Source organism: Gracilinanus agilis, chromosome 3, assembly GCF_016433145.1.
Source record: "Gracilinanus agilis isolate LMUSP501 chromosome 3, AgileGrace, whole genome shotgun sequence".
NCBI classification, from domain to species: Eukaryota; Metazoa; Chordata; class Mammalia; order Didelphimorphia; family Didelphidae; genus Gracilinanus; species Gracilinanus agilis.
The window spans coordinates 12429802-12453232 of NC_058132.1; the positions used below are offsets into that span (position 1 = coordinate 12429802).

Genomic DNA, 23431 nt, shown 5'->3' on the forward strand with positions numbered 1-23431 from the left:
CAGAGACTCACCTCAGAATCCCATCACAGCCCATTCTTCTACAGGAAAAGAAAGCACATAGGATGGCCAGAGGTGATATCCAGACCCTCTGACAGTTGTTCTATAATGTGCTCCTAGGGAGCAGGTTTGTTTGTGTTCTGAAGGGTGGATAGGAGGAGAATGGCTGTATAGTTCACAAAGTGGGCTTGGCATCAGAAAGAAAATGAATTCCTTTGTCCTTTTTTCCTATCAAAAGAACAGGATTGTCTACATATTTAGTTATCTACCCTGGGGTAGTACCCTTGATCTAAGGCAGCACAGGATGAAGAACAGGCCCTTTTCCAATTTTAGTAAAAGTCTGTCATCTAAGAATAGGGGGCAGAAGGCTCTCTATTCTCTTCATGATGTCAAACATTGTTCAACACCATAACGAACTATAGTAAATAGTTTCTAAGTTATTGGGAGAAACTGTCCTCACCTAGAAAAACAAGGTTCCTGTAGTTCTCCAGCATCACATCCCTATATAATTCCTTCTGAGAAGGGTCCAGATGCCTCCACTCCTCTTGGGTAAAATCCACAGCCACATCCTTGAATGTCACAAACTCCTGAAACACAGAAGACATTCCTACTTAGCCAGAAAATGTCCCTCACTTAGATCTTGTTAGAGGGTGAAACTGAAAGTAAGTTTGGAGATTGGTACTTAAGATGAAGGTTCTGAAAAAAAGTATTTATTGATAGTACTTATTCTTTGCCTTTCATTGTACTAAGGGAAACAAGAAAAGAATATGTATTTATTAAGTACCTACTATGTGTCAGGCAGTGCTAAATGCTTTTCAAATATTATCTCATTGGATTCTACCTCCCATATGAGAAAAGCTAGCATTGATTTATTTTAATTTAATCTAAATTTAACTAACACAAAACAGGCATTTCCAGAAACATGGCACAAGAGAAGACTGTACATGAACCTATGGATAATTAATATAGATCTATATACATTTTTCTTTTTAAACATTAGTAAATAACATGATTAAAATACATGCATATATGGGGGGGAGAGCAGGGGGTGAAGGGGCAAGTAGGAGCATGAATCATGTAACCATGTTAAAAATGAATATTAATAAATGTTTAAAAAATTAAAAAATACATGCATATAATTAAATCTAAATATGTACAAATATATGTAATAAATTCAACATGTAATTTTCCTAATTGTCCTGTTTGTCTGTGATTCTTTCTGGCCTTTCTTCTCTTCGTGCATCTCTTATAATCCATTGATTTATATTTTCTTCTAGGCCCCTTTTTTTTATCATGGTTTACAGGTAATCCAATAATTTTTAAATTATTTCTCCTGAATCTATTTTCCAGATTAGTTATTTTTCAATGAGATATTTTACATTGTCTTCTATTTTTACATCCTTTTGTTTTATTGTCTCTTGATGTCTTGTGGAGTCATTATTTCCCACTTATTCAATTCTAATTTTTAAGAAATTATTTTCTTTAGTGATCTTTTGTACTTCTTTTTACATTTGGTCAATTAGGCTTTTAAAGATTTTTTCAATGAATTTTTATTCATCTTTTTCCACTTGACTTATTATTTTTAAGAAGTTACTGTGTTGGGGGCAGCTGGGTCGCTCAGTGGAATGAGAGTCAGGCCTAGAGACAGGAGGTCCTAGGTTCAAACCTGGCCTCAGCCACTTCCCAGCTGTGTGACCCTGGGCAAGTCACTTGACCTCCATTGCCCACCCTTACCAATCTTCTACCTATGAGACAATACACCAAAGTACAAGGGTTTTAAAAAAAAAAAAAGAAGTTACTGTGTTTTTGTGACTCTTTTGCCATCTGGTCTATTCTGTTCTTCGTTGTTTGTGTTGCCTCCTTAACCAAGCTATTGACTCTTTTTTTGTGACTTTCTTAAATCCTTGTTTTTTTTTCCTTTTTCCCACTTTTTATTCTACCTTTCTTTTTTTATTTTTAAAATCTTTTTTGAGCTCTTCCAAGAATACTTTTTAAGCCCAAGACCAATTGATATTTTTCTTTGAGTCTTTGGATATAGTTGTTTTGATTGTAGTATTCTTTGATATCTGTGTCCTGATTGTCCCTGTCAAAATAGTAACTTTCTATGATCAGGTTCTCTTTTTGTTGTTTGCTCGTTTCTCTAGCATTTCTTTGCTCTTGGGATGAAAAGGTCACTGTCCCATGCTTTAGCCTTTCCAAAATAGTAAGATCTAAAGAGAAATGTTCACTGATCTCTTGGCCTGTGCTCTGGTTTGTGAGTGACCACAAGTATTCTTTTCTACCCTAGAACAATGACCAAAATCCCAGCTCCCCTGTGGCAAAAGATTCTAGTGTGCTAGTGCTCATACTCACCTTTTCCAAACTGGAAGTGGAATCAAAATCTCATCTCTCCTGTGGCCAAAAGTTCTAATGTGCTAGTGCTTGTTCTTATCCTGGGGCTGTAACCTAGATCCATGTATGGGCAATGCAACAGAGTTCTGCACCCTGTATCAGTAAAAGGTTCCCTGTAATCTCATTGTGATCTATTGTCCAATACCCTGACTCTATGTGGGATGTGACCTCTGGAAGCCCTGCCATCAATTCAGTCACCTCCATTGTCTGTTTATGGTTTGCACAGGGCTTGGGCCTTACTGCTGGCTTGTGGGTGGTGTGAGCCACTGCTACTTGCCCTGCACCTGAGCACAGAACCTAGCTTCTGCATTGCTAAATGTCCTGGACTGCCCTTCACTCTCATCTCTAATGTGGCAGACCTTTTCAGCTAACCCTCTTAAGTTTCCCTAGATTAGTAAATTGTTTCACCCTGTCCTTTTGTTGATTCAGCTGCTCTAGAATCCATTCTCAGGCATTATCTTAAAGTTGTTTAGAGGGGAACTGAGAAGAGTTCTGGTGAGCTCCTGCTTACCTCCATTCCAACTGTCCTTCTCATCTTACCTAAGCCTGCATTCAGTTCTCCTCTAAGTTTTGTATTAAGCTAATGCTTCTATGGTACTTGAAGTGGACAAAGCCTCACTTGAGCCTCCCAGCAGCTGAGGTACTAACATTAATTACCCTCATTTTACAGATAATGAAATAAATTCAGAGAAGTTAAGTGATTTATTGTGGGGGAGGGTCAGTCCACACAGCCAACATCAGAAGTGGGATTCTATGCATCTACCTTGCTGGTTTTCAAAAGAGCTGAAACTTACATATCAATGAGATTTATGTTCATTCTTTTGTATTTTTTTTATTTTGTATACTTGTCATCTATCTCTCATTCATTTCTTCCTGAGGCACCCATCCTTGATGCTGACACCAATCTCTGACCAACAAACCTGAAGTCAACTCAACAGGTTGAAAAAAAATTATACTCAGAGAAAAAGCTAGATTCTCAATTAATATAATAGAAGAACTTGTTTCTACCAACTCCTTTTGGATATTAAAAATCAGCAGTAACTAACAAATATTAGTGAAATTTTATCATTTCTGACATTAAACTCAAAAGTCCCTAACTTAAAGGTCCCTGTCATATTTATTTGGATCAGTTGATCAACAAGCATTATGAATCATTTACTATAGCAGAATTAGGGTTTCTGGATTCTGGTTTTTCTAGTTGGTCTCACTATTTCACATCTCTCCAATCTAGTCCATCCTCCAATCAGCTATCAGAGTGATCTTCCTAAAGGGCAGATCTGACCATGTTAACCTGTTACTCAATAAAGTTTAATGATTCCCCATTGCCTCCAGGATCAAATATAAAATCTTTTCTTTGACTTTTAAAGCCCTTCACAACCAGATACTGTTCCTAGACACTAGATACAAAGTAAAAAATGAAACATTCCTGACCTTCAATTAGGTAACATCTACCAAGGAGGCAGCATAGATACATATCTATATCTACATTTTATGTGTATATATGTGTGTATACTACCCAGGAAAGGCTTCCTATAGTAAAGGGCACTTAAAGAAAATGAGAGGTTCTAGGAAGCAGCAGTGAGGAGGGAGTACATTCGGCCATGCCTGTACAAAGGCACAAAAGTCAGAATATAAAAGTGAAGTATGCAAGGCACAGTAAGAAGGCCATTGCTTAATATCATGTAGCTGAGTACTAAGTAAGTAGGAAATCTGACAGAGAAGGCAAATGAAAGCTATGGGTAAAAGAGAAAGATTCTAGGCAATAAGGTATACATACCTTTAAGTGCAATGCCTAGGTCTCTTGGATTCTAACCTAATAATAAGTCAAAATTTGCCAGAGAACTAGAGTGCCATATCATAAAAGAAAATGGCAATGGTGGATGAGAGGCCAGAGGGGGCAATAGAAGGAAAACTGAATTTGGAGGGATGGTTTTAAGTACAGTTTTGTTATTTATTACCAGAGTGACCTTGGGCAAAGTCACTGTCCTCTAGGCTTCAGGCTCCCCCTTTTTCAAAATAAGTAGGTCAAAAGAGGTGACTAATGAGATCTCTCCCACCTCTGTCTGTGATCTCACCTGGTGGAGCCAGCTTGTCAGAAATACAGCAGCCATTCCCTCCTCCTCCATGCTCCCCTCTTGTGGAAGAGCAGAGTTGTCAGAAGGCATAGCTGGGGAAAAGAACAGAACCATCAAAGAGATCAACATAGCTTTGCAAATCCCAGATGTATAAGCTAAAATACCTGTGCTTTTCCCTATAGGGATAGAAGTCAGAAACAACAAATATGCAACACACAGAATTTGTACTCTAAGCATGAGCTAAGGGCTATCACTATGGCTTGCTCTTCCCAGAAGAGAAAGCACATTCCATGCCCACAGAAGTCGTCTCCTAGTCACGGAAGGCAGGCTACATAGCTGTCAATGTCTAGTTCTTCTCCTCTGAGGTCAGACGTGGGGACAGAGGTTTAGACTGCATACAGTGAGAGTGGGCTATATCCAATCAATAACCAAGTATTTATTAAGTGCCTACTATGTGCCAGACATTATATGAGGCACCAGAGAAACAAAGACAAAAAAGAAAATGACCTTGAGGAGCATGTATTCTACAGGGTAAGAAAATATGTACATATAAGTGTACATAAAAAGAAATACAAAAGTACAAATTAATTTTGGGACATGAGAAAGACAGGAACTAGTGAGTATCAGGAAAAACCTGATCTATATAAGATGACAACCGAACTTAAGCTTTGAAGGAAACCACAGATTCCAAGAGTCAGGGTTGAGGAAAGAGCAGATACATTGTACAATAGAGAACGGCTTGGGTAAAGAGTCAGAGAAGATGCATTGTGAGGAAACAAAATCAAGGTTGTCATTTTGACTATATTTAGAGTATGTGAATGGAGACTAATGTAGGTATTAAATGCCCAGCAGGCCGTTTTTATTTTACTTTTCCTTATAGGTAATAAAGAATCATGGAGTTTACTTGAGCAGGGCATTAACACAGGTCAGACCTGTACTTTAGAAAATCCATTTTAGCACCTGTATGGAGGATGGATTGAAGAGGGGAGGAGTCATGAGTTAAATGAAGGATAGCATGATCCAGCACCTTAGGTAGGCAAAGCATTTCCCTTATGCTATCCTGTGAGGTACACGCCGTTAACTGTCCTCGTTTTACAGATGGGGAAACCGAGGCTGTGCGCGGTTAAACGGCTTGTTCAGGGAAACAAACCAAGTGTCACTAAAGATCAATGTAACAACCCAGACCAGGAATGAGCATGAAGTGAAATAAGGGGTGCAGGGGTGAGGTTGTGGCCTCAGGGGTGAAGCTGCCACAGAGATCTTTCATGGGTGCCGTACCGGCCTGATACAGGAGAGTCCAGCGGCCCAAGCACTTCCTGCGTCCCTGGACAGACAGCCGTGCCGGCCCTAGCAGCGTCCACCCTCCGACAGGTAAAGGCGGCACTAGAATGTGGGGGCGCGGTAGGGGAGGGTCTGGAGAGGCCAGTTGCCGAGGCAGGCCTAGAGGGCCTCAGAAAGGGAGCTCCAGGGAGCAGCAGTTTGTTAGCAGGAGAGGCCCCCCGGGGCAGGGGAGGCCGAGGCAGGGAGTCCGGAAGGAGGTTGGGCGGGGCTAGGAGAACCCTACTAGGGTCGGGGAATAGGGGTAAACAAAGCGTTTCTCAGCCCCGGGCCCCTAAAAAGGGCAGCCCAGGGCACTCGGAACTAGGCCCAGGGATTCACTGAGAAAGGGGAATTCCAAAGGGACAGACGGATCGGGGAGACCTGACAAGGACAAAGGCCAAGGTGGCCCCTAAAACGGGGCCAGGGTCCTACACAGTCATCCCAACTCACTGGGGACGTCGGGGGCGGAGCTTAGTCGTTCAGATTCGCCTCTGATTGGCTAAACAGGCGATATGGGGCGGAGCCAAGAGCCTAGGTCTCGAGGCAGCATCACGTGGTCTCAGGGCAGCTCGGGGAGACTCACCGGGAGGAGCAAACAATCAGTTGGATCCAGGAACAAAGAGGGAGCGGAAGCGGAAGTTTTCCCCGAAGACGTTCCTCCATCATGGAACTCGAAGAAGGAAGCGGTAACGACCTTGTCCGCAGAGCCTTGTGGGAATCGTAGTCTCGAGGCCCGAGGAGACTTCTGCGCATGTGCGGGGCAAAGTCACTGAAAGGGGAGAAACAGGTGAGGAGGGGCTTCGCGTCTAGGAAGCGCCTATTCTTGGGGCTCTCTCCTGGTTTCCTATCCCGGACCTTTTCCCTTCTCCACAGCGGGAGAGGCTTCCTGGAGGAAGAGTCTCAGATCCTCAAGTGAATGAGGGAATGCAAAGAATGGAGGAGGGAGCAGCGCCACCGAGGCATGGGCCGGAAGGACTTGGATGAGGCTCTTGCCTTGTCTGTGCTGCAACCCCTGGGGGCGGGAGAGGGGCGGGCCGAGAGCCTTCCCAGCACCCACCGCGGTCGACGTAAGCTCCCTGGACTCTGCTGGAACACTATCTGTGGCGAGAGTAAACGAGGGCCAAGCTAGCGGACCAACTTCCATTGAGGAAAGGAAATGTGAGCTGTGTAAACACAGTCTCCCAAACCATGCCTTTAATCTGCCCTCCTAGCGGCTCCTGAGTTTCTCGAGACCCACCTGCCAGGGCCGGGGCACTACTTCCCCCATCGCCACCCTCCTTGATCAGGAGCCTCTGGGCCACCATTTTTTTCTCGTGCATTCCAAGGTTTTTAATAGGAATAAGTGCCTTTTGGCAAAAGCTTTTTCTGCATCTATTGAGATAATTATGATTTTTGTTAGTTTTGTTACTGATATAGTTATGTTGAGAGTTTTCCTAATATGGAACCAGCCTTGCATTCCTGGTATAAATCCCATTTGGTCATAGTATATGATATTTGTGATATATTTCTGTAAACTCCTTGCGAGTGTTTTTATTTAAAATGTTTGCGTCAGATGTTCAGTAGAGCAATGGTCTACAGTTTTCTTTCTCTTTTTTGGTGCTTCCTGGTTGTGTCATTAAAAAAGAACTTAGTAGAACTCCTCCTTTGTCTATTTCCCCAAATTGTTTGTGTAGTCTAGTATTGGAATGAATTGTTCTTTGAATTTTTGGTAGGATTCATTCATCAGGAGCTGAAGATTTTTTATAAGGAAGCTCATTTATGCTTCTTTAAATTGTTTTTCTGAAATGAGGATTATTTGAGCATTCTATTTCCTCTTCTGTAAATCTGGGCAAATTGCATTTTTATAATATTCCTTTCACTTAGGTTTTCAGATTTATTGGCATATAACTGGGCAAATAATTCCCTTTGGTTGCTTTAATTTCCTCTTCTTTAATGATGAATTCAGCCTTTTCATTTTTGATACTACTAATTTGGGTCCCCTCTTATTTTAAAAATTAAATTAACCAATGACCTGACTATTTTGTGGGTTTTTTCCTCCATAAAGTCAGCTCCTGGTTTTATTTATTAATTTAATCATTTTCTTTTCAGTTTTATTCATCTCTCTTTTGATTTTTCAGGATTTGCAATTTGGTATTTAATTGGGAATTTCTAGTGTAATGGATAGACTGCTAGACCTGGAGTCAAGAAGTTCTCATCATTCTGAGTATCATGCACTCTGTAAGCACTTTTACAAATAGCTCCTTTAATCTTCACAACAACCCTATGAGGTGAATGCTTTTATTAAATCTATTTTATAAATGAGGAAACCAAGGCTTACTCATTGCGCTAAAAAAATCTAAAAAGGTTAAAATTTAAAATATTAAAAAGCAACTGTCAGAGTTGCTCTCAAACCAAAACAACCCTTTACCTATCTACAGGCAGGTACCAACCCCAGAAGTTCTTGGGAAGTCTGTTCAAGTGTTTGGACTTGAACTTCCCCAAAAGTTATCACACCTGGATTAAACAAATGTCCCTAACATGGACACTAGCAAAGCATTCTTGATTTGCTTTCCTCTGAGACTTCCTTAAGGGGACATGACATGTGAGGAGGGTAACTCATGAATCAGTGCGCCACATGTCTCGCTGGCCACTCTGTCTCTGGCTAAGGTCTCTAATTCTGTTCTCCAGCTTTTTCTTGGCACAAGGTATTCCTCAGCTGGGTTATCCAAGACCCATTAGCAGGCAACAAGCTTCAGGGAGTGTTGCCTGCTAATGTGTCCTTTACTGTGAACCCTTCAAGGTTCTATGTTAGCCAGCTTCATAATTCCAAACATCTTCATGCATGCCCAGCCCTGTGCTTGCACCTAATAGCTCACCAGTCAAAGGGGAAGGAAATGAAGAGTGAGGTGGTTATAGTAACATGATTCAATAGAAAACAAAAAGCAGATTTCATATTCTTGTAATTCTATGGGGAGAATCACGTATTGAGTGTTTTCCACTTGATCTTTTTCTAAGTCTGTAATGATGAAAACCTTAATTATTAATAGCATTCTAAGTACAATTCTACAAACAGTAAAACACAATAGTCATAATGATAAAAATCCCTTTAGATGCATGACCAAATCAGTATCATCTCAAACAGTTGTACCCTGGGGAATTTTCTTCTGATACTAATGTTTCCTGGAGTTATTCTCCTTGCTCACATCATCTCCAATACTAGTTTCTTCATTATTTTTCAGGAGTACCTTTTGTTTCAATGTTTAAGCAGACTTATAAGAATGCCATAATCTAAACCCAATATGAGTACCAATAAGTTAAAATAAACAACTCCATTTTAGAATCAAAATAACTATTACATTGCCTTTTCAAGAATTTATGTTCCTACATGGCTCTGTGGATTGAGAGCCAGGTTTAGATGTGGGAGATCCTGGGTTCAAATTTGACCTCAGATAACTTCCTAGCTGTGTGACCCTGGACAAGTCACCTAATTCCTATTGCCTAGCCCTTACTGTTCTTCTGCCTTGGAATTGATATACACAGTGTTGATACTAAGATAGAAAGTAAGGGTTAAAAAAAAAAAAAGAATTTATATTTCTCAAATTAGTGCATATTCTTTCTTTGGATTACAATCTAATTCCACTGTACTCTTATAAGTAGAAACTGAGCCTTTTCCAAGACTATTAATTCATAACTTTAATATTTCAGATCCAGAAAGGTTCAGATGTCAAAAGAAGAAGAATAGCTTTACTGTATGATCTATGTTAGAGATAGTTGTCTAAAACCTATAATAACATTCTAATTAATAAATCTATTATAGCACTCAGTCCTCAGAGAGGACCCCAAGTTAAATATAGCATATCTACCATACTTTGACTACCACAAATAATTAAAAATCCCAATTACGAAAGCCATGCCTTAATTAAAATTTCCAAAACTATTTGTTCATCAAAACAGTTCACAGACATGAAACTAAATTAAAATTGCATCAGTCAAATGCATGTCCAAATTCCCCACATGGACAAAAATCTCCATTTAAAGTAAAATGAGCCTATATAATTCATATCAGCTACAAATGTGTAATTACTGCCCATATCAAAGACAAAATATGTTGATTTCCTCTTGTAGGGTTTCAGTTATAATGAATCATGAAGGTATTAAAGATATATTCAAAAGCTGACTCTAATGAGCAAAGTGTTCATGGACCAGACTTATGCATATATTTCACGTGATTGATTTCTGAATCCTTAAATTGATTGGGTCTTAAATTTTGTGGAACTTAGAAATCAAGCCTTTACTGTGATCTGCAGTCTGAAAGCTAGCAGATAGGTTCTGCAAGTCCTTTGTAATATCAAAGACTTGCATTTGCATAAGCTGGGGCCAATGTGTCTGGAAGGAGAGGATTTCACATGTGCTTCTTACCTAAGTACCTGGCTGTACTATGTGGCCATCTGTTCCTTTTGCTTGTCAGTACCGTGTTATAACTTATGATGTGCTGACTGTTTTGATTGACATCCTACAACCCCCATTCCTACAATACTCAATAAAATCAGTTCAGCTCAATCACTCTCTCTGACCATCTGACATGCTGAGACTACGCTAAAGTTTTGTCCCTGTGTTCCTTCTCTCTCCCTCCCCCTCTCGCCCTCTCCCTTTCCCCCTAGCCTGTAAACTTAACTCCAGCCTTTAGCTTCCCTCCACAGGTGATTCAAACCCACACAAGAATTTTATGTAGAGTTGGTCTCTACATCCTTGCTGAGACCTGCTCTTGGTTAGGGGAAATAGACCAGGGTGTCTGATTGGTGAAGTGAATAAGGCAGGGCCAGGTGGGGCTGCTTTGTGCTATTCCATTTATTCAAAATTATTCCCTCACATATATAGGAAAATTGTGCTGAGCAAATGTGATATATCACAGTAATTGGGGATACAGAAAAGGAGGGGAAACGCAACTGTGCCCATTTAATCATAGGAATGTCAAACTGTTTAGATACATTACAAAGGTTTCTTTGGTCATTCATATACAAGAATATTTTTTGCCCTGGCTCAAAGTTTACTGCTAAGCTCTAGGAAATCTTTCATGGCCTAAGGCTTTATTTTTTCATGCCAGAAAACTTCAGCCCACTTTTGAGGAATTCTTTTATCAAGAGCTATTTTTATTATAGCCATAGCCTTGTAGTTGCAAAAATGAGCTCAAGGTCTGAGGCAGATTTGCTGACATATCTTTTGTGGCTGCTTTCCTCAGTGGGTCTAAAATGTCTTATGGCTCTGTCAGAAATATACTATGAATGAAAATTATCCCCAATTAATATAATCAACTAAATTAATTTATTAATAATTTAGTAAATTCAGTTCCAGTCACATTAAAAACAAATTTCTGTTCTATTATAATTTGAAATCCACCAAACTCAGAGTTAATAGCATTATCCTCTAAAGAATTTCAATTAATAAAATAAATATGGTAAAAGTTTAGAGTTGAATGTCTTCTTACTCTGTCTTTTTTTTATCTGAAAGTAGGGGCCAATGTTTCTTTGTCAGAGAAAGGAACAAATGACACAGACCATGGACATATTTATTTGAACATATCAATCAATCAACAAAAAACTGTTAAACACCCACTATATTCCAGACACTGTACTAAGTCATGGGGATACAAAGATAGCGAAAGAATAAGCCCTGCCCTCAAGGAGCTCCAAGTCTAATAAAGAAGATAACATGCAAACAACTGTGTACAAAGTATGTACAAGATAAATTTGGAGCCATCTCAGAGTTCTTTAAACATGAAAATTAAAGAAGACTAAGAAAGGTTTCTTTCAGAAGGCAGGATTTTATCTAGGCCTTGAAGGAAGCCAGAGAGTGCAGGAGATGGAGATAAACATTGAGAGAATTATAGGCATAAGTGGAGCAGGGCTGCAGTTAGTGAAAATGTCTGGAATTGGGAGATGGAATATCTTGTGGGAGGAACAGCAAGGGTAGTGAACAATGAGATTGGTGTCATTGGGTGGAAGAATATGGTGGTTGTGGGGAGGAATAAAATAGAAGGTAGGAAGGGGACAGGCTAGATAAAGCTTTGAATATTAAAAAGAGGATTTCTAATATTTGATTCTGAAGGTTCTTGGGAACCACTGCAGTTTATTGAATAAGATGGGATGGTCGGTTCTGTGCTTTAGGAAGATCACTTTGGCATCTCAGTGGAGCTTAGGCTGGTGTGGGGAGAGGTGAAGTAGGGTGACAGATCAGAAGGCTATAGCAATGGCTCAGCAGGTGATGAGGATCTGCACCAGAGTGACAGAAGTTTCAGAGGAAAGGGATGTTATAAAGGTAGAAACAATAGGCCTTGGCAATAGATTCTATATGGAGAGAGAGAACCCAAGAATGATACTTTGGTTACAAGCCTGGGTGACTAGAAATATACTACTATACTCAACACTAACACGAAAATTCTAAGGAGTATAGATAGGGCTTGAGAAAGTGAGTTCAGTTTGGGGTATGTTGAGTTTTAGATGTCTATCTAAACATCCAGTTCAAGATATCCAACAGAGAGTTGGAGATGTGGGACAAGTTCAGAAGAGAGGTTAAGACTAGATTAGTAGATCTGAGAATCATGAGTATAGTGATGATGATTGAATTCATGAAAGTCAATTCAATCACCAAGTGAAATAAAGGGAGAAGAGAAGGGGGTCCCAAATAGAAACCTGAAGATATCCACACTTAGTGGTCCTGACCCTGGTGAAAATCCATCAAAAGAGCCTGAAAAGGAATGGTCAGTAATGCCATGAAAACCTGGAGAGAAGAAAATATCTAGAAGATGATCAGTGGTGTCAAAGGCTACAGAGACGTCAAGAAAGGTGAAGATTGAGAAAAGGTCATTGGATTAGGCAATTGAGAGACTGCTTAGCTGTTTCATTTGATGCTGTCAGAAGCCAGGATTCAGAGCTCAGAAGAGAATGAGCAGAAAGGAAGTAGTGGTGGCAGCAATTATAGATGACATTCTCAAGGAGTTTAGTCACAGAAGAGGGGAGATACATGAGACAATAGCGGAGAAGGAAAGATCAAAAGAGGGATTTTAAAGAATGGGGGATGTACATGTATGGAGGCAGTCAGTAGGAAGAAAAATTGAAGAAAAGTAAGAACACAGGTGTGATAGAGAAGAAATCTTCTGGGGAAGAAATAGAATGGAGTCACTTGTACATGGAGAGGGCTTTTCTTTGGCAAGCTAAAGGGCTGTCTTCCATGTGAGGCAAGGGTAAAGGAAGAGAGTGGCAGAAGTCATCAGGGACATGTGAGTTAAGGGTTAGAGGAAAGGAAGTTCTCAATGAATAGCCTCAATTTTTCATCAGACTATTTCTAAATGGAATGGCTAAACAAATCGTGGCATCTGATTTTGATGGAATACCACTGCACCATAAGAAATGATGAGCAGGTTAGTTTAAAAAATACCTGGGAAAGGGGGCAGCTGGGTGACTCAGTGGATTGAGAGCCAGGCCTAGAGACAGGAGGTCCTAGGTTCAAATCTGGCCTCAGATACTACCTAGCTGCATGACCCTGGGCAAGTCACTTAACCCCCATTGCAACCCCCAGTGGTTCCCAAACTTTTTTGGCCTACCGCCCCCTTTCCAGAAAAAATATTACTTAGCCCCCCAGAAATTAATTTTTTAAAATTGTAATAGCAATTAACAGGAAAGATAAATGCACCTGTGGCCATCACCGCTCCCCTGGATCGCTGCAGCACCCACCAGGGGGTGGTAGCACCCACTTTGGGAATCACTGGCCTAGCCCTTATCACTCTTCTTCCTTGGAGCTCCAAGATGGAAGGTAAAGGTTTAAAAAAAAATACGTGGGAAAAATTGACATGAAATTATGAAGTGAAATGAGCACAACCAAGGGAACATTATGTGCAGCTACATAAACATTGTTTGAAGAATGACTTATGTATGTCTATCTCCAGAGAAAGAACTGATATAATAGTAACATAGCAATACAATTTTATATATACATCTTTTTTTGTCAGATGATGCTTTTTCTAGTGTGGGGAGGAGGGAGGGAAGAAGATACCTGAAAATTTTAATGTAACAAATTAATTTTTAAAAAGGAAACAAGGGGGCAGCTGGGTGACCCAGTAGATTGAGTCAGGCCTAGAGATGGAAGGTCCAAGGTTCAAATGTTGTGACCCTGGGCAAGTCACTTAACCCACATTGCCTAGTCCTTACAGCTTTTCTGCCTTGGAACTAATTGATTCTAAGATGGAAGGTAAAGTTTAAAAAAAACCCAACAAATTTGTACTTGATCCAGTCAAGATAAATGTTGGTTCCTTTCCTCTTCCTGGTCTCTCAGATGTCTGGTTCAAGGAACAGAATGCAGATGTCATTCCCAGGTATAGAATATGGTAGAATATAGAATGTGGACTCAACTGACAAAATATGTAGAAAGCACCAGTGAGAAAATAAAGGGATCTTCTAGACTGCAAGCTGAGTGATTATTTGTCAGGAACACTGGGAAGGAGACTTCTATTCTGGTGGGCTCCTTCAATTCTATTTTTGTGACCTTGCTTTTGAAGAGTCTTTTGGCCTAGAGAATCAAGAGACTGCTGGGATTGGTTATCCTAGTGACCTAAGTACATCTAAAATTAAATCAGTTTTTGTTGTTATTCATAATGGTAGTAGCTAATAATAGCATTTATGTTGTGGTTTGAAGTTTACAAAGTTCTTTCCATGTATCTCTATGTGCCCAGTATGCGGCTAAGCACTCAGAAGCTTATAAAGGTAATAAAGGGCCTTAGCTCTCCAGACATTTATAGCCAGTCTAGCTGGGGAGTAACTAGCATATACACACAACCATATAATTAAATATAATATTTTATTTCATAAAATGGAGATTCTGGTGCTCTCCATAGGGATGATAAAGACTTCTTAGAGGAAGGACCTTTGAGGAATGCTAAAGCAGAGGAACAGCTAAGGAAAGAAGACTTACAGGTAAGCTGGAAAAAGATGAATAAAAACATAGAAAGGAATTTGTTATTATATCTACATTAGATTAATAGGATGAGCCTAATGTTTCATCTGAGAAATAGCAGTAGCTTCTTAATTGGCCCCCCAGCAATAGCCTTTTCCATTCTCCAATCCATCCTTCATACAACTCCAAATTGATATTCTTAAAGCACAGGTGGGACTTGCTACCAGCCTCAGAGAAGCTCCAGTTGTTTCCTCAGCCTCTAGGATACAATAAAAATTCCTGTATGTGGCTTTTTAAGCCATCCACAAATGCCTTGGCCAGACTTTTCAGGCTTATTGCATGTATTTCTCCACACTTTACTATATAGCCATTTGGCTTACTCATTGTTCCCTCTATATCCCAGCTTTTGTTAAACAGCCTTTATGTTTGTTTAGCTGTGATCTATGCCTGGCTTGTACACTCACTTCTTGTCTCAGATAATCCCAAATTTCCTTCACAACTCAGCTAAAGTTCCTCTGGAACCCTATCCAAGCCCTCTCAGTTGCATCCTTCCCTGGGCCTGGCTCTCAACCCCCTGAGCCACCTGGCTGCCCCTGTATCTTCACATGCTTAAGGCAAGGGTTATTTTGTTTTTGCCTTTATATCTACAGTGCCCAGCCACAATGTTGTTTAATAATTGTTTGTTGAATAAGTCTGGGTTCTCAGAGTTGAGGTGCGTTTACAGAGAAGGAAGTGATAAAGGCCCTGGGGACCAAAATCACGTATGGTGTTGTCTCCTCCAAACCATCAAGAACCCACAGAGGTTATTGTTTCCCTGGCTAGTTAGGATTTCAGTTAAACTGTTACCCCAGCTGAATTGTTCCTGTCTCATTCCCTACCTATTTCCCAAATCCATCCCCTATTTTGTTTAGTTTATTTATTACATTCTTTTTCCCTAGTGGGGTTTGTGTGTGTGCCCCGCAGTGTGTATTCCCTTATGTGGTCCCAGTTTCCAAATAACCTCCTATAATACCAACTTGCTGAATTTTTTCATCTTAACTTCATACAATTTAAGGGATCTTACAATGATCCAAGGACTACTCTACACATTTATATATGAGGGATGAAGCTAAAGGTGATAATTTAATGGTAAAAGGGTATAAATGTAAAGCATTTACATGTCAATTTTGTTTTGGAGGGAATGCTTGTGGATACATGGAGTGATAAGAAAAGCTGGGGAAATTAGAGGACAGCTAGGTGGTGTGATAATGAAATTAAACCTACCCTGCCTTTTAGATTTAATTACCAAAAGTGTAAACACCACCACTTAATTTTCAAGTGGGGAGGTCTGTAACCCATGCGTGCAAGAGTGGGTGACAAATCAGAATTGACTTAACTGCCCCCGGGCAGTCCTAAGCAAAGGGTTTGTTGTGATTGAACACAAACTAAGAGGAAGGCACAGGAAGTGACACAAAAGAAGCGCCTTTAAAAGGGAATGACAACTTCCTGTAGTTCACTTCTTGTTCGTTTGTTGGAGATACTGCTTGCTGGACCTGAGACCTTGGTAAGACTTAAGTTCTTAAATCTCTCCCTTTGTACTATCATGTGGTGAATTTAAAGACTGACTTCCTAGATTTCTCTGAAGGAACTCACCTTTCAAGAGAGGCTCCACGACTGAAGCTTTTGTTTCATTTCGCCCTTGGCTGAGCCTTCCCTGGCTGAGGACTAATTAGCCCTGCCTGGGTTGAGCCAGGGGCTGTAGCAAATTACTTAGTGTGTTAAGCTATACCTTTTACTCTACCTTCTCTCTGATTTTTCTTACTTTCACTCTCTCTTCTCATTTGTAAATAAACTACCATAAAAGTCATTTTGACTTGAGGTTTTTCATTAGGAATCGAATCAATTCCTTGGTGACCAAAACTCTTAATATTCAGTCAACCAAACCCTAATTTTCCCCTTTACAGTGGCAGAGTAGAAAGAGTTCCAGGACTAAAGTTGGAAAGACCCGAGTTCAAATCTGCCCAGACACTAGTGTGACCCTAGGAGAGTTCCTTAACCTGTTTGCCTGTTTCCTTATCTGTAAAATGAACTGAAGAGGGAAATTACAAGCCACTCCAGTATCCCTGCCAAGAAAATTCCAAATGGGGTCGTGAAGAGTCCAACAAGAGACCTTCGGGCAAGCCTTATTTGGGTAGCTGGGAAAGCCCTTGGGGTTTAATAGAGGAAGAACTTTTGAAAAGCATGAGTCTAATGCAAGTAGAGTTGGAAGGTGGAGGATTTAGGGAAAAGAGTGCATGCTAATGCATTCTAAGGCTTTTAGTGTATAACAATTGCTTTTGCTATGCCCTTGCAAATATACATGTCCATGTCACTGGAATTAAAAAAAACATCTTCAAGTCCACCAAAAACTAAAGATGGCAGCCTATTCATGCTTCAATTGGGTCAAGACTACTCTCAGCCATTGAGTTATTGGTAGACTGCAGCTCTAAAACCATCCCCTACATCCATACCTTAAATTCTCCTAAGAAGCTGACCCCAAGTCTCCTAGATCGTTTTTATTTTTTAGAATAGATTATCCTGAAATTTATCTCTATCTTTTATAGGAAATAGAATTCAAAGCTACCATCCTGGTTATTCTCCCCCCCCCAACTGATTCTTTAGTCACATAGATGAACTAGACTACAAGATCTCTGAGGTACTCTCTCAATTCTAACACTCACAAACAGGAAAGGACAACAGTTTTAATGAACCCATTTAATAATAGAAAAAAGTGCAAGTACAATTATTTGGGCTCTTGAGAGGTGATGATCTGTTCAGGGTTACATAGGTACTAAGTTATAGCCCAGGGATTCAAACCCAGGTCTCCTGATTTCAAGTACAGTGTACACTTCCCACTACATCATGCTACCCAGGCCAAACTTGTAGATGGGCCCAGTCATACTTTATTTCTTTAAATGACTTATAAACAATATCAGACATCAGTACAACCAATTAAACTTGCTTTGCAACTATTTACATTTAAATAAATGAACTTCAATGCAAATAATGTCATAACTTTCCAGTCAGTCTCTAAGTCTCCCTTAGGTCTTACTTGTCCATTTCTTTTACATGGTTAAAAGTATACTCTATTCTTCTGATTCTTTTTAGTTCCAATTATTTCATAAAGGTCCTTTCAGATTTCTCTATTTTGCTCATACTTGGGCTTAATAACATCGCATTAATGTAATACAATGACCCTATTGTTGGACTTCAGGTTGCTTCCATTTTTTAAAAATTTTACATAATCTTGCTATGAAAATCTTTGATAACATTTTAGGGTATGTCCCTAATCATGTCATTATGAGTCAAAGGTATGTTTATTTTTATAACATCATCTGAACTGTCAGATTGCTTTCCAAAAAAAAAAAAAAGATTCTGCTAAGTGAATCTTCTAAATTCAGAGAGGTGGCCTCAATTTTAAACATTACCCAACTTGAGGCAAGAAAGTCACTTTAGGTCATTTCTGTAAAATCTTTTATCTGCAATGAGAAGTTTCTGAAGTTTATTTTGTTAAATAACATTTGAGTAGGTTTGTCAGGGAGGCAGCAAATGGTAGTGGAGAATGTTAAACCTGGAGTTGGGAATATGTGAATTCGAATTCTTCCCCCTCTTATTGCTTTGCAGTGATGGGCAGATCATTTCATCTCTGTCTCAGCTTCCTTATTTGTAATATGAAGATATCTGTAGTAGCTGCCTCCCAGGCTTATTTTGAAGCTCAAATGAAATAATGTATGTAAAGTGCATGACAAGCTTTAAAACCCTGTAAGCCAGCTATTAAACAGATTTCATTAAAAATCTTTAAGGTGTCTGATGAAAAATGACCTACACTTCAAAAATCTTCCCTTTGTCACTGCATTGATAGGGCTTATCTATAGTATAAATTATCTGATGCTTCTTACACATTAAACTTGGGCTGAAATCTTTCCTAAATTTATTATATCAATGAGATCTCCTTTTCTTTTTTGGCTCATTGTTTTTCCCCACACCAATACTATCATGGATAACTGTCTTAAATGAATCTTAGTGGTTATCCATACCACCTCTAGTTGGAATTGTTTTAAAAAACCCCAACAAATCAATGGTTTTTTTACAATGAAAAAACTGAAGCCCAGAGTGGTTGATGTTTTCCCAATTGTCAAAGACAGCACAGAATTTGAATCCAATTGCTTTTAGACCTTTTGGCTAAGATCAAGTGCAGAATTTGAATCTACAGCTTCTGACTCCAAATTTAGACACCTTTCCACTACATTCTACACTCATTTCTTTTGTGTAGCTTCTCTCCATTATGAAGTCTCTGATGATGAATGAAAGATGATCCATGAGTGAATGCTTTCCCGCATTCATGACATTCAAAGCATTTCTCTCCAGTATGAATCCTCTTGTGTTCAGTAAGGTTCCCTCTCTGGCTGAAGGCTTTCCCACATTCATTACATTCATAGGGTTTCTCTCCAGTATGAATTCTCTGATGATTAATAAAGGTTGTTTTGTGGCTAAAGGCTCTTCCACATTCATTACATTTGTAGGGTTTTTCTCCAGCATGAATCCTCTGATGTTCAGTAAGGTGACCCTTCTTGCTGAAGGCTTTCCCACACTCACTACATTCATAGGGTTTCTCACCAGTATGAATTCTCTGATGTAGAGTAAGGTTGGAGTTCTTGCTAAAGGCCTTTCCACATTCACTACATTTATAGGGTTTCTTTCCAGCATGAATTCTTTGATGTTCATTAAAATGCCCTCTCTGGCTAAAGGCTTTTCCACATTCAGTACATTTATAAGGTTTCTCTCCAGTATGAATTCTTTGATGGAGAGTTAGGTTTGAGTTCTTGCTAAAGGTTTTCCCACATTCGTTACACTCATAGGGCTTTTCCCCTGTATGAATTCTCTGATGATAAATAAAGGATGTTCTATGGCTGAACTCTTTTCCACATTCATTACATTTATAGGGTTTATCACCATCATGCATTATTTGATGCTCAGTAAGGTGTCCTCTCTGGCTGAAAGCTTTCCCACATTCATTACATTCAAAGGGCTTTTCTCCAGTATGAATTCTCTTATGTTCATTAAGATTTCCCCTCTGGCTGAAGGTTTTCCCACAGTCGTTACATTTATAAGGTTTTTCTCCAGCATGAATCCTTTGATGTTCAATGAGGTGTCCTTTCTGACTAAAGGTTTTCCCACATTCATTACACTCAAAGGGTTTCTCTCCAGTATGAATTCTCTTATGTAGAGTAAGGTTTGATTTCTGGCTAAATGCTTTACCACATTCATTACATTCAAAGGGTTTTTCTCCAGTATGAATTCTCTGATGAAGAGTAAGGCATGAATTGTTGCTAAAGGTTTTCCCACATTCATTACATTCAAAGCGTTTCTCTCCAGTATGTACTGTTTTATTAAGGTTTACATTCTGATTGAAAGCTTTTCCATATTCCCTATAATGAAAGGGCTTCTCTTTATTATTTATCATCTGATATTGAATAAGACCTGAGTGGTAACCAAGAGGCTTAGAAAGATTCTTCCCTAAGATGGTTTTGTTACATTTAATTAGATCTGAAAATTCCTTAATGCTCTTCCCAAGGATATCATAATTGTGAAGATTGCTTACTGTAGGAATTCTCTGTTGTGGAACAAGGATTGACCCAAGATGAAAATTTCTCCCAAATGTATTATATTCAAGTACACTTGCCTCATTAAGAGTTTTTCTGACAGCAGTTGTTACTTGTTTGGATCGTCTCTCCTGGTTGTCCTTCTGATTTTCTAACATTATATCACGATCCCACACTTTTCCCATATTGGAATTCCAACTACCACCAGCCTTTGCCATTCTTTGTTTGGATGATGTTCCCATGAAAATGCCTTTCTTTAGAGCTGCGTTCCTAGTTTTAAATACAGTCTCATGACTGATAGAATCTGAAAGGGGAAAAAAAGGGTAAAATTTACTATTATCTTAGCTAAGAGAAAGGTATTATATAGTTAAGTTCTTGACTCTCTTTCCTCTAGCAAAGAGATAGATGATCAATCTAAAAGGCAAAGCACTGTTTTCTTATTTTTTTAAATTCAGTTTTTTTTTTAAATCCACATTTTGGCCCCTCATCCCCACCTCCCAAGATGGAGAAATATAGGTTGGATGACAAAATATGTAAATGGATGCATAACTTTACTCACAAAGTATTAGTTAATGGGTTAATGTCAACTTGGAGATCCATCTTTAATGCTGTGCTTCACAGTATCATATATTTTGGCTTCTATTATATATCACGGCTTCTATATTTTGGCCCTATCCTAATTCAAAATTGTCATCAATGCCATCTACCATCTGAGAAAGAACTGATGGAGTATGAAAGCAGACTGAAACATACTATATTTCATTTTCTTCTTTTTTAGATCTTTTCTACAAAATGACTAATGTAGAAAATTTTTTTACATGATTTCACATGTAAAATCTATATCAGATTGCTTGCTTACTATGTCAGGGAAGGGGTAGGTAGGAGGGAGTGAAGGAAGGATGAAAGGAAGGAAGAGAATTTGGAACTCATAACTTTTAAAAAATGAATGTTAAAAGTTTTTTTTACATACAATTAGGGAAAATTTTTTATTAAAAAACTCATCAACACTTCTAAAAAAAAACAGAATATGTTCTCTTATCAATTTTTTTTTAAACCCTTACCTTCCATCTTGGAGTCAATGCTGTGTATTGGCTCCAAGGCAGAAGAGTGGTAAGTGTAGGCAATGGGGGTCAAGTGACTTGCCCAGGGTCACACAGCTGGGAAGTGTCTGAGGCCAGATTCGAACCTAGGACCCCATGTCTCTAGGCCTGGCTCTCAATCCACTGAGCTACCCAGCTGCCCCCTTCTTATCAATTTCTTGCTGACATATGGATGTAAGAAACAGCCAATACTTTGAGTATTTAAATTAAGATTTAAAGATATCTCAATAGGCTAGAACAATGGAGGGTAAAAAGGAGGTGAAATTTAACAAGGATAAAATGTACAGTGCTATATTTATATTCAATATTTTGTATTGTAATTCTATTTGTATATGCTTGGAAACATCTGGTTTGATGTTCAAAAGACCTGGGATTTTACTTTAACATAGATGTTATCCAAAAAATGTTGTGGGCTCCCCAAATTAAAAAAATTCTTTCTCTGGATTAAGAGATATATAGTGTCCAGGGCACAGGGAGCAAAGCCTCATATTTTATGCTGATCAGGCCATACTGAGAGATCCTGGTAAAGCAACTTAGAGGGACATTAAGAAACTATAATGTTTTCAAAGAGATTCTAATAAATGGTGATGGATATGGAAAGAATATATTATATATTATAAAGAATGGTTGAAAAGATTGAAGAGAATTTGTAGAACGAAAGATTGGAAGGGTTGCTCAAAATGGTTAAAGGCTAGGAAAAGTTGAAGGAAATCAAGGTTTGAGAAAAGATCCATAGATGTGGATAGAGGAAAGAGAGGCAGCATGACAGGGTCATAAAAGTTCAGACTTAAGGGCCAGAAAACCAGTTTTAAACCCAGTTGACACAAAGATGTGACTATTTTGGGTCTCAGGCTCCTTATCTGTAAAACAGTGATAAGAATATTTATATACTATTTCACAGGGAAGAAATTCCCTTTGTAAATTTTAAGTTCTTTGCTATTTGTAAGATATTATTGATGTATAGTTGAAGAATGGATGGATTGGAATGGGGGGGGGGGTCTCAAGACAGGAAGACCAAATAGGAGGCCACTGAAATACCATAGATGAGAGGTAAAGAAGACCTGAACTGAGGTGATGGTTCTATGAGTAGAAAAAAGGAGTTATATGGGATCCAATTTATAGGAGAATGTGTTAAAAGAAAGAAACACATTTTTCTCTAAGACTAGAAGAAATATGAGAGAGAGCTGTCAGGAAAGTCATTTCTTGAAGTGAAAAATATAAGGCTATACAATTAATCCTGGATGGAGGCAGGCCTTCTCAATATGCCTGGAGGCTTCCAAGGATAGCTGATTGCCCAACATTTCAAAGGTGCTGCCTCCTAAACAAACAACTAAATTGTAACTTGCAATGGTTTCAGTAGTTCTAGCATTATTTTTTCACCTGAAAGAATGCCTCCAGGTACTTCTTCCTCTGACATCCATGGTGCCTCTCCACGTTCCAACAACAAGATCATCGCTGGCATGGAAACTGGAAGCCCTGCTCAAAAGGAAATAAAGAGGAAAGAGATAAGAGCAAACAATCATCAAAGAATTCAATCCTAACCTCGCTTTATCTTGTGGGAAAATAGAGTATGCTAGGAAGGCCCTGACAGTTGTAGAGTGAACTTTTTTTTTTCGTTAATATTTTTTTAAACCCTTACCTTCTGTTTTAGAACCAATACTATGAATTGGTTCTAAGGCAGAAGAGTGGTAAGGGCTAAGTGATGAGGGTTAAGGGTCTTGCCCCGCTAGGAAATGTTTGAGTCCAGATTTGAACCCAGGACCTCCCATCTCTGGGTCTGGCTCTCAATCCTCTAAGCCACCTAGCTACCCCACTTGAGGGAACTTTTTTTTTTAAAAATTTTTTTTTTAAACCCTTAACTTCTGTGTATTGACTTATAGGTGGAAGATTGGTAAGGGTAGGCAATGGGGGACAAGTGACTTGCCCAGGGTCACACAGCTGGGAAGTGTCTGAGGCCGGATTTGAACCTAGGACCTCCTGTCTCTAGGTCTGGCTCTCAATC

The 23431-nt window shown here is 39.2% G+C and overlaps 1 protein-coding gene across 1 annotated transcript in view; it reads right to left on the reverse strand.

The window, feature by feature from the left end:
• Positions 1-23431, reverse strand: part of LOC123240749 (zinc finger protein 721-like) — a 172653-nt gene that overhangs the window by 98895 nt on the left and 50327 nt on the right. The window contains 1 exon segment of the mRNA XM_044668462.1: positions 19007-20105. Coding sequence (XP_044524397.1) covers positions 19007-20105 — 1099 coding nt within the window.